Source organism: Eriocheir sinensis, chromosome 36 (assembly GCF_024679095.1).
Source record: "Eriocheir sinensis breed Jianghai 21 chromosome 36, ASM2467909v1, whole genome shotgun sequence".
Classification (NCBI taxonomy): domain Eukaryota; kingdom Metazoa; phylum Arthropoda; class Malacostraca; order Decapoda; family Varunidae; genus Eriocheir; species Eriocheir sinensis.
The window spans coordinates 6291969-6304319 of record NC_066544.1 but is presented as its reverse complement, the minus strand read 5'-3'; the positions used below and the strand labels follow the sequence as shown (position 1 = coordinate 6304319).

General features: G+C 40.9%; 2 protein-coding genes across 3 annotated transcripts; one reads left to right on the top strand and one right to left on the bottom strand.

Annotated features, from left to right (window-relative positions):
- Positions 1–2165: 2165 nt before the first annotated feature.
- LOC127007657 (suppressor of SWI4 1 homolog) lies at positions 2166–8229 on the bottom strand. Of its 2 annotated transcripts, XM_050878861.1 has the most exons (9): positions 8062–8229; positions 7314–7478; positions 6847–6989; positions 6163–6346; positions 5185–5369; positions 3784–3928; positions 3559–3668; positions 3215–3423; positions 2166–2434 (listed from the first exon to the last, which is right to left on the bottom strand). In XM_050878861.1, exons 1-9 carry the CDS (start codon positions 8077–8079, stop codon positions 2349–2351), a joined length of 1245 nt encoding a protein of 414 aa, XP_050734818.1. In that variant the 5' UTR covers positions 8080–8229; the 3' UTR covers positions 2166–2348. The 2 variants fall into 2 exon arrangements, with proteins under 2 accessions (XP_050734818.1, XP_050734819.1); XM_050878862.1 differs by lacking the exons at positions 2166–2434; positions 3215–3423 and having other exon boundaries at positions 3555–3668.
- A 964-nt stretch (positions 8230–9193) lies between these two features.
- LOC127007656 (U4/U6 small nuclear ribonucleoprotein Prp31-like) lies at positions 9194–12321 on the top strand. Its single transcript, XM_050878860.1, has 3 exons — positions 9194–9434; positions 10705–11755; positions 11968–12321. The coding sequence occupies exons 1-3, from the start codon at positions 9347–9349 to the stop codon at positions 12308–12310; spliced, it is 1482 nt and encodes a 493-aa protein (XP_050734817.1). The 5' UTR covers positions 9194–9346; the 3' UTR covers positions 12311–12321.
- Positions 12322–12351: the final 30 nt, after the last annotated feature.

Here is a 12351-nt window from a genome sequence, read left to right as displayed (position 1 = left end):
GTGTCGTTTCCTCTTACATCCCTTCTGCAGCTTACTATTACTTTTACGGGATCGAGGATTTGTCTAACACCTCGATCTACGGGAAGGTGCCATGCATGGAACTTGACCACCCATATGAACAGAGTAGCCTACAGCCTACATATGGCATTGTCTTCATAATGGAATAAGAGAAGAAAATGAAATAATATACACCTCAATTTTGCAATAGTATACGCCATTCATAATACAGGATTAATTATCTCGTATTAATTAAATTACCCTAGGTTTAAACTACGTAATCCAATAATGTAGCCTCCCACTTGTTATCAGTCATTATACAAATTTCTTGACTTCCACCATAAAAAAAAAAAAAAAAAAAAAAAAAAAACGTACCGTCCGCCGTCATATTGACCTTTCTTTTTCCCCTTTTCCCATTCAGCCACTCCACAATCCACTTACACTTCAAACCTCTCACGCATACTTTCATCACTTTTTCTATCCCATCCTCACAGCCATATTCATGATTACTGTTACATTCCACGTCACTGTCTCTGATGGAGTATGAGTTAAGATTATAACGCTATTTTTTATACCCTCCTTTACTTCCATTCCTTCATAACTCTCTCCAATAGCTACTCAATACCTGTTTGCTCTCTTCCTCCATGCCCCCAGGCTTTTAATTAGAACTATCCCTTCCTCTACCCCCCCCCCACCTCCCCCACACACCAATATTTTAAATGTCATGTTCTCTGCCCTAACTGCGTGGCTTTATAAAATCAATAGTCTGCACTCTTAGGCTCTCATTTACCATAATTTTACTCTTACCAGGTTTTATTTTTAACTTCATCACACGCTCTTTCACACCTTGTCAAGCTCATCTTTAATCCTCTGCACCATATCTTTTAACTTTCTGCCAGTAACATTATCATTTTTCATAGAGGTCGATCTGCCACCAGACAAATGCATGGCACTCACTTCCACCTTTCATTTCTCTCATACATATATCAATACACTTAACAGCCATGGTGACGACATACACCCCTATCTCACACTGACACCAAACTCTCACTCTGTTTCCTGCTTATGCACAGGGATCGAGGCACTCACATTCTAATAAAAGCTGGATTCCTTCAACACCCTCCCACACTATTGTACTCTTACGATGTCCCATAAACACTTTGTCATAGGCCTTTGCTTGGTCATAGTTGTTATTTTCATCATCCCCTAATTTACAACAATTCCATATGCCTTACCTGGCACACCATATAAACTTATTCAGCTATAACACAATCATCCCTACTTCATTTTCCTTTGTAAGGCAGCACAATGATTACATTTCTTTAGTCCTCTGCACCTCCATGGTCTTCTGGCATCTAATCCAACCTCCATGCTAGATTTCTTATCCACATCCATTCCAAAATTAAGTTCTCAATTTTCTAGCATTTTTACTATTATGCCACCAAAGCCAGGGGCCTTTCCTTCTTTTAGCCAATTTATCTCTTCCCCTAATCTCTCCTCTCCATCTGTTATGGATATGGCCACCCTGCATTAATCTTTACCCATATACTGGTCACTTCTTTTCTTTTTCTCCCACATTTATTCATCACAGATTCAAAGTGCCTCTTCCATACTTCCTATTTTTTTCATTCCTTTTCACAATTATTCTACCACTCCCCTATATTGTACAACTGACACTTTCTTCCCCCATTTTGTATTAGCTTTTTTCCCTGAAGAGCCTTGTTCTCCAGAACAAGATGACTTTGAGAAGAGTATGAGGGCAGGATTGAGGGAGAGGGAGTCAAGGGGAGGCCACCAGTGAAATGGATCAGTAAAGTAGAAGAGTATTAGAGTGAGTGTAAACCTTCTCATTGGCCTTCTTCTTGCTTGGCAGCTCCATCTCTAAAACCCTTCATGCAATACGCCCAGCATCTATCATCTGCACGTTCACACAATCTCAATCTTGACTCCCTCACTTTGTCTGTGAACCATCTAACCTGGACTGCCCCTTTAATATTAGTCATTTCTACCCGTGTCGATCCTTGCCATTCCCTACAAGAATCTTTGGCTTTGCCACCTCCAGCTTTTTCTCCTGTCTTTGACCACATTCTGTCTCCTACTGATTCTTTTTCCTTTTCATTTCAACAAACTGACTTTCAATATCACATCTTAAGCAATAAAACTCAATATCTGTTCTTTCTAGAGAATAATGTATTTTCCCATTTTCCTTTCAACAATTTTAGATGCCAAAGTGGACATACCACATGGGTGGGGAGAGGTATTCCACCACTGATAAGAACACCAGCATGTACATAAGGTTTTCAGCATGTGTTTAAACAGCAGGTATAGTGGCAACATGTACGGTACCACTATTAATCTTTCTTCTTAAACTTCTTCCTGGGAGGTTTACCACCACCCTTTCTCCTTTTCATTGAAGTATCCTTCTTTTGAAAGAGTTCTGTGGAGAAAGAAAATTAAATGTGAGTAATCAAGAATCTCTCTAAATTACGAAATATTCAAATAGACTTTTTGTCATCTAATTCATTTGAAATTACGATGAAATTTCTTTTGAATTACTTACTCTTTCACACTACATTCAAAACATTCTCACACAATTTTCTCGAAATAACCTTCCATCTACCTATCCATATTTTTGTTGAGGCCTACTTTTCTGGATTACTTCAAAGAAAGTTTTCACTCTTCTTGTTCAAACACTCCAATCCTTTTTCTTCCTGCTATCCCTCGATCAAAATGCTCAGTGCCCTCCCACGCAAAGGTATCATACTTTCACATTCTTGATATCTATCACACTTCTGAACACACTCTGTCACCCCTTCATTCTTTCTAGTCGTGCTAGGTGACCAAACCACAACTTGGGTGGCTGTGTATGATCACTTCTAGTACCACTCTGCAACTCATTATATCCTCCTTTTAGCCATGTCATATCCTCTGGTAACATACTTATTGTCCTTGTTATCTATTCCATTCACATCCAAGGTGCCTGCCAAAATAATTTCCACAGACTCAAAGAATTGTCAACTCCTGTCATTCCACATCTATATGTAACCTGCAAACATCCTCATTTAACACATTGAGTCTTTTTTTAGTTCCTTGCACAGCATTCTTCTTTCAATCATTTACATCACAGAAACATGCATTTTCCTTTCAAACATAGAAATATTCCCCTTTTCTCCCATCTCTTACATACACACATTCATGAGATATATAATTTGATTACCTGGAGCTGGCTCCTCTCCAACCTCCTCTCTGTAGTACTGGGCATCATCATCTTCTTCCTCATTCTCTTCTGCATCACCTGTTACTTTCTCTTTCTTTTCATTCTTTAATCCCATGCCATCAAGACACTTTTTCTTATGTTCTTCTTTCTTCTTCTTTTTAGCTTCAACATTTTCTTCCTGTTCCTTCTTCCTTTTTGCTTTAAGTTGCCTGAAAATGTGATTAAAGTTTAACTCCAAGCACAGATATCAGTCTTGTAATACAAGTAATAATTTCTATAAGATAATATGGTAAATAAATGCTGCAAGTCATGATAACAAAATATTTACTGCATGGTACACTTACTTTTTAATTCTTCTTCGCTTTTCCAACTCTAACTTTTCCTCAGCAGACTTGGTATAGATGCTGCTATACAGCACATTTCCTTCTAGTAACCCTTCTTCAACCTTTAATAGCTGAAATAACACAATTAGTTACTTAAATTCTTATGAAAATGTATCATATACACATTGTATAATTTACACAAGAATGCGAGTTTTGCATTCATTGATATCAGTCAACATGATGTACCTGAAGAGTCAGTCTTGGTCCCAGTTCACTCAGCCTCACAGATGACTTTTGGGGACCTAGTTTCTTGGAAGCCTTTTTGGAGGGTGGAACTGTGACATGAGCTGAAGGGTCATCTTCTGCCTCACTTTCTGATAACATGCCAGACCTGCCAAGAAGTTTGTATTACAACAAATAAATCCTCATGTGGTGCTCTTTGTATCTGATGAGGTAAAATAAACATTACCAGTTTCTTCTAGGTTCTACCCCCCCCCCCCCCCAAAAAAAAAATCAGGGTAGTCTGTCATAAAAAGCACTGCACAGTACCCTCCGGAGTTTTGCGCTTGCTTCATTCCGCAGGTAAAGTGCTAAACTCATGGATTGTGAAACTTGGGGTATTGAAAACACTGAAAAGGCGCTTATTTGTTCCGGCCCGTGGAGAAGCTGACTTTTTTTTCCTACTTAACTCCCTTGTTATCTTAAAATATGTACCATGTAAAAATGAAGAAAATGTGAAGAGAGAACGGGTCTTCCTCTGTCATACCAATCATGGGTGTTCCCCCTCACCACATCTATAAATCTCCTCTTTTCCTCCTCCATTTCCAGGATCTTTCTCCCAATAATATACACATCATCTCTCATCCTCAGATGTCCAAACCAATCCAATCTCAACTCTTTTCCTATGCCTACTCTCGGCTGTTGCTCTAAGACACTCACAAAAACCTAAGCATCTTTAACTCTGCCACCTCAAGCTCTGCCTTGTGTCATTTCATTAGTGCTACAAATCATACAACCTAGCTGGTCTCACTACCATCTTGTAAACCTTAATACGCAAATAGTCAGCAATGTTGGGAAGAAGAAGTGTTTCCTATACATCATGGATGTACTTAACATTATCAACTGGGCAGTGAAAAAAGGCTTGTGAATACTTTGACAACTGCTGTGTACAAAAATTATTTACAGGGAATAAACTCTAGCCTGTCTTTTATAACATAGGAACTTCATCCCTTTTATGTTGTCTCCCTTGACATCCAGTTGTATACCATGACACATCCTTAAATCCCAATTTACAGATATATACATGAACATATAAATCTGCATTTGACCTAGTACCTTTTTAATGCTAGACATGTGTTGCAATAATCCACTGCATGTCTAAAGGTGTGACTAAAATGTGTGTCACTTTAGAATTATAAGAGGTTGTGATTGATGACAACTTTTTTGGCTAAAAAGCATGGAAAATGGTTCCCACCCTCCCTATGTAGGAAATGGTATCACTGAAAACATCAATTGTCATGGTACTGAATGAAAGGAATGACATGCCATGATGAAACACCAGGGGGAATCAGGCCTCAAAACTGGAATGGAGAAAATTTTGAAATAATGCTCATGCTGAGAAAAATTATAAGTGCTTTTGAAACTTACTTTGTCATAAATTCTGACACATCACTGAAACTGCTGAGGTCTGGCAGCTTCCTTTTATTAAACTTTTTGACAGCTTTTGAAATTCCAACAGGCACCACCTGGATGGCATAGTGTCGAAAGTCAAACACCCCTTCCTCCGCATCATAGTGTATTAGGCAACATCGCTGGATTGCTTTTGTCTTAGCCTGGAATAAAAGTTGTTATTAACAAATAATTCCTTTGTCCATATTCATGTTAATTTTTAATTGTAACTTACAGATTGATCAGTTCTTAAGCTGCACTGTGACTTAATTGAACTCAGTAAATCTAAATTGCCTTCTGAGTCTGTGCAAAAAGTGAGTTTCAAGAAAACAAGAGAACTGTGAGTTTGTGTGGTTCATTTAAGGAAATAGGTGATCTTTGTTTTAGATTCCACTTTCTGGGGTTGATGCCCTCCCTTCCTGATAGTTATGGAAAATGAAGTAACAAATGACAAACATTTAGAAAAGAAGCAACTACACTAAAATTTCTCTTGTGTAGGTACCTACAAACTAGAACAGAGCAAATATAAGGATAATTTATGAAATGTGAATGTTTTATGATAGATGGGGAGTTTATCTTGAAGTGTGAAAGTCTTTGTAAATCTGAGGCAGCCCTACACAGGCATGCTGGAAGTTGGCATAGGTGTGTGACAGTGAAGACCAGAGTTAGCATGGGGAAGGGAAATAAGTTGAAGTAGGAAACGGAAGAAAATAAAAATTCTGCTATTTAGATAACACCAAAGCCCTGAAGAAATGAGACCTCAAGGCTCACTAAACAAGAAAACATTTAAAGCTGAAACAGATTTCTTCAACTAGTCAAAATCAGGGACAACCTAGGGATATTACAACCACAAATGCATAGAAATATACACAAAGCAAACATTAAAGTACACAACCCATTGAAGCAATCACCACCCTGGCAAACTAAACTGCAGCTGCACCTCCCCCAGCTGTGTACCTCATGTGGGGTGATGGTGGGGAACATATCGAGGAACATCTTGGCTGCCAGCTGGAGTTGCAGATCCCCCTCCTCAGGCTGCAGGTTGGTCATCAGGCACGGCCCCATCAGGTACATGCCAGGATGGGTGTGTTGCTTCTTGAGGGTTGACAACACATCCTTACACTGGGCAAAGTTGTTTATCCTGGAAAAAAAAGTATGTAGCTAAATAGAAGTAAATTTTGCAACTCTACATATGCAAATAAAAAGGTCTACAATTATATATATGAAAAAACCAAACTTTCCTATATCATTGGCTATATGTGACCATATATAATTATGATGCAGAGAGAGAGAGAGAGAGAGAGTAAAAGTGCTGGTACTTTGCTTAATTTCTGTGGCACCAAAAATTGTAATAACATAATCACATTCAGGAGAACTATTTCTTGTCACATGTTATTTAATTTATGGTAGCTTGATAAAGTCATGAAAAATTATCAAGAAATGAATGGCAGAATAAACCTCCATGAACTTGTCTTTGACTTACTCACATAATCTCACCTATTTTCAGTCATTCTGAACTCTTCTTAGCACAGCCCTTATCTATGACCACTCTGATGTTGAGCAATGAAGCAACAAGCATTTTCAAACCACCCTAGGCTCCAGTTGCTAGTTTCTGATGGATAGAATATATTACCTTCCTACCTGAATATAAGAGAAGGCCCGTGAGGGAGGCGACACAGCTTAAGGTAGAGGCCCAGCTTGGTCTGGGTAAAGATGACGAGGTGTGTCACATGAAGGGTGGCTGCCACTGCCACATAGTCCTTCAGGGAGTTTTTTTGTGTGTGCTGCAAGACATGTTAATTAAAATTTAGGAATGAAATTATAAAATATACGTATATTAAATTCATATATATTTCTGAGGCTCATAATCGTTCTGAGATGTGTGTGTATACCCCCTTCTTGAAATTGTTCAAGTTGTGGGCAGGAGGATATACCAACAAAAGAATACAGCTGAGGGACATCTATTCAATCTTCTACTTTTAACAAGGTGCAAATCATAAATTAAGGAAACTATTGATTCTGAACATCTACCTTAATAAATTCCTACAACAAATACACAACATGTGATGGCTTAACATATGGCTTCGTATTCAGCAAGAGGCACCCACCCTGAGTCTGGCGGCAGTGTTGGGCTCCATCACGGTGCGGAAATCCTGCGTCAGCTTCTTGAGGGTTGGCCCTGTATTGCCTCGGGTCACTACAAAGCACTGCGGGTGTTGCTCTGTGACCGCCTGGTTCTTGGCCTCCCGTCTGTTCTTCCGTGTCAAACGTCCCTGTTGGTGAGTGAGTGACTGGTAAGTTTCACCTACTACGTACTCCCATTTGGTTCTTGTTCCTAAAGCAGGGTACAACAGTGCATTGTGTGGGCATGTAGCCCTACTAAAACCTTTTACAGGGCACACATAACAAAGAATGCATCTTGACTGCATTGACATGCTTTAAATTAGTCTCCTATTCCCCCACAGAAATCATTGTTTTTCCAAATTTCCCTCCTTCCAGTCTGGTCTATGCAGTGACGAAGATGGACTGTGCCCTAAAACCTTTACAGACGTGAAGTACATCAAGTATTCTATTCGGTTCTGATGCTATTTTTTTCGGTAAGTGAAGCAACAATCAGACAGATTAACCAAAACATTTCCAGAAACCTAACATAACCCTGCATTTACTATTAGATTTGGAGGTTCCTTTTAGTGATGCTTTGCCCTTTTAGTGATGATACCTGGCAATGAGTTTAGGAGAAGATATTGTTTTCTATTCACATGAGATACTTGGAGTCTGTAGCGAGGGGTGGAATAAAGTAAACATAGTAATCAGCCATTGAGGTGTTTCTGTAGAGGGACACGCCGCCACACTCACCAATTTTCGCCTCGGCATGGTGAAGGCCTAACAGGACACACAGATGCAACACACGTCCGCCACGCACCACACACCGGCCTCTTGCAGCCTCTTATGTTGGGTCACACCTCACGCCACCCTGCCATCAACACGCGCACATGGCTCGGGCTGGTGCTGAAATGGGTACATCTTGAAACCTTGGTCCTGGTCTTGGGGAGAAAAGAAGATTGGTGCTGCTGAATGGTGAAGGAAATGAGAGCCTTAAAGAGTTTTCTGGGAAAGATGTGGTGTGCGAGAAATAACGAATAAGAAGATGTTGATGGATACTGCTTGTCTTTTTTTTCTTTTTACAGGTTGTGCCGATATTAATAAGGCCTGACTCTCCAACGGGTCATCTGTACAGCAAATGCAAAAGCAAGAGTGATTGATTGATTGATAGTTTATTGTTGCAGGTAAACAACAAGGGAGAAGGGAGGAACATGCCATCCCAACCCCCAGGCAGGACAGAGTGTGATTATACAACTATTAATACATGTGTAGGTAGCACCATGAAACTAAAAAGATACAGTGGTAGGAAGGAAAGCACAACAAGAGAGGGGGCGGTACCTCCCCCTGGACAATAAGACAATAAAATGTGGGGACGGAGAACATTGCCCAAGCACTAGATGTGAATGAATACAGAGATAGAGTAAATACTAGTCCTTAAAGTAAATTACTGATAAAAGAGAATTAAAAAGAAAAGTGCAATAGTGGAAGCAGACAAAGGGGCAGAAAAGAGAAATGCAAAGATAAAAGTCCGGGATCGAGTAGGCTAGAGTGAAGAAAACAAAGGAAAATTGAAAAGCAAAGTCTGTGGAAGCAAAGTGCAGTGTAGTCAGATAGAACTCAGTGTGTGTAAACAGGGAAGTAATAAGAGTGCTTAGTGAAGTATATAAGTATACAAGTAGGACCTGAGAAGCGATAAAAAGCAGAACAACTCAAAAGAAAAAAAAGTAGAAGTATAGTGTATTGCAGTGAGGAAAGTTAAGTTATACAGTACTATTGAAAAGCAAAGTGTGTGAATAAACAGATGAGAGGACCGAGAGGAGGAGGACCTATATAAGAAACAATACAGGTCAAAAGAAGAAGAAGAAGGGGGTGATCCTGTACCCATTCTAGCATTGTTGTTGTTGGTGCTGAAAACGTTCATCGCTTCACTCCTCCTCAGCAGTCAGCACCTCGGCACCTTGGGGTTTGAGAGGACGTGCTTCCATGACGTAATCAGCCCCAAAAGCATTGAAGAAGCTGTCCTTCCCCCTACCCAGCCATGTCATTAGCCGACGAGCTCCTCAATGACTTCGAGGATGGAGAGGAAGAGGAGCTCCTCGCGACGGAGCTGCAGGCCAGGGAGAATGGTGAGGTGTAATTCGTTTATAAGTGTGAGGTTAAGCAGCCTAATTTCTTATTGTTGGGGCTGTCGGTAAATCTTAAGAATTATCACTCCACCCCCTCCACCACTCCAGCCCCCCGAAAACAAGCCTGGGGACCTGTGGGGAACTGGGGTTTTGGGGGGTAAGGCAAAATCACTGAAAAATGGGCTTCCAAAATTTCCCTTAAAAAAATCCCTAAAATAGGGAAAATTCCCTAGTCTCGAAAGTAGGGAAAGTCCCTAACGCTCACTTGTAATCTATTCCAACATAACCTAGAAGGTACCACAGCCGCTGCCCCACTCCATCCTGCGTTGCATAATATTTGACAGCCCACACCGCATGTCAGATATATTTAAACTACTCCAACCGAACTTTATAACCTAACTGCTAACGTGGGGGCTTCACCCCCCTGTGGTGAGGAGGGCATCTCGGTAAAGATTCGTATTAGGTCCGTGCCAGTATCTCATAATCTACTTTATGAAACATCACTATCTCTTCAAATATCTTTTCTACAAACCTTCAACAGTCATGGAAATGCTTTGAAAATCGAATTCAAGGACTTATTTTTTACTCTTGAAAATATGGGATAATGTTTACGAAAGCGTGTCGCCTCCTCTGCTGGCCGCGGCGACGCTGCAGCTGCCGCAGCCGCAAAATAGCTCGCAGAGGGCTTAGGGTCGGGGAGCATATTTAAACTACTCCAACCGAACTTTATGACCTACTAATGGGGGGGGGTGCGCCCCCCTGGACCCCCCCTCATGTATATGTGACTTATTTCACCGAGGAGGTATTTCTCGCAACACCCGCTGCAGCCTTGCCGCGGCCAGCAGAGGAGGCGACGCGCTCTCGTAAACATTATCCCCTATTTTCAAGAGTAAAAAATAAGTCCTTGAATTCGATTTTCAAAGCGTTTCCATGACTGTTGAAGGTTTGTAGAAAAGATATATGAAGAGATACTGATGTTTCATAAGGTAGGTAATGAGATACTGGCACGGACCTAAAACGAATCTTAACCGGCATCTCTTATCTGTCTGTCTTGTCAGTCCCACACTTAACACTCAATAGCCTAGAGAGCGTTATATTGAGAGCCTATGGGGAATATGGGTTTTGGGGGTGAGAAGGCAAATTGACTGAAATATTGGCCTCCAAATATATATATATATATATATATATATATATATATATATATATATATATATATATATATATATATATATATATATTCTCATTAGATTTTTTCTCTTTCTTTTTCAAGGCACCAAAGATGCATTCAACGATGACTTCAAGATGCCCCTGGCCAAACCGGCACTGCGTTCCGTGCGTCAGGTGGCCAAGCTATGGGACTCTCAGAAGCTGAGGGACATCAAGGACCTCATAGACAAGTATGCCTCCAAGTTAAGAAAGGCAGAGGAACTTCAGGGACCTGTTGAAGGAGACCCTGAGTATAAACTTATTGTTGAAGCAAACAATATTAATGTAGACATTGAAGATGAAATTGGCACCATACACAAATTTGTCAAAGAAAAGTACGCCAAAAGGTTCCCCGAGTTGGAGTCCCTGGTCGTTAACTCACTAGAGTACCTGAATGCAGTCCGTGAACTAGGGAATGATGTGGACAAGGTGAAGAACAGTGAGGCTCTGGCAATGATCCTGACACAGGCAACAATCATGGTGGTGAGTGTGACAGCATCCACCACTCAAGGGACACTGCTGACTGAGGAAGAGCTTGATGCCATTGAGGAGGCGTGTAAAATGGCTCAGGACCTCAATGCTACCAAGATAAGGATTCTTGAATATGTGGAGAGTAGAATGAGCTTCATTGCACCCAATCTCTCTTGCATAGTGGGAGCATCAACTGCTGCTAAACTGATGGGTGTTGCTGGAGGCCTTACTAATCTTTCTAAAATGCCAGCAAGTAATGTTTTACTAATTGGCAAACAAAAGAAGACAATGATTGGAATGGCTCAGACATCTATGCTGCCTCACACTGGCTACATATACAATTGTGAGATTGTGCAAGAGGCTCCCCCTGACCTGCGTGCCAAGGCTGCGCGCATAGTGGCCTGCAAAGCCACTCTGGCGGCCAGAGTGGACAGCATGCATGGGAGTCCCAATGGTACCCAGGGGCTGCGCTTCAGAGAGGAAGTGGAGAAAAAATTGGACAAGCTTCAGGAACCACCCCCTGTGAAGGCCATTAAACCTCTCCCTCAGCCCATTGATGCTCCTGGAAAGAAACGAGGCGGTCGTAGAGTCCTCAAGATGAAGGAACGCATGGCTGTTACAGATCTCCGCAAAGCACAAAACAGGTAGGCGTATAATTTTTAATCACATTACTGCATTGCAGTGAACACACACATAAAATTTCTTATAAAATTAAACTGATGTGATGTTCTTCAAATGCTGTTGTGGTAAATATTGCTGAGAATAATACGTAAGAATTCCTTGTCCTCCTACCTTCAGATGTAAAAAGAAATTCCTTTAATGTAATTTAATCACCTGATTTCATTTATCTTTTCAGGATGAACTTTGGTGAAATTGAGGAAGATGCCTATCAAGATGACCTGGGGTACACAAGGGGCAATCTAGGAAAGGGTGGTGCTGGCCGCATCCGCAAGATTACTGTTGATGAGAAAACGAGGGTGCGCCTGTCCAAAACACTTCAGAAAGAGGTTCAGAGACAGACATCACTTGGCGGGCAAACCACCGTGCGGCGGCAGGTAGCGGGTACGGCCTCCAGCGTGGCCTTCACCCCACTTCAGGGCCTGGAGATTGTCAACCCTCAGGCGGCTGAGAATAGCAACAATGCAAATGGCAACAAGTATTTCTCTAATGTTCTAGGTTTCAAAAATGTCACCAAATAAACAATTTACTACATTTTTTTTCATTGATTAGGATAACAAAT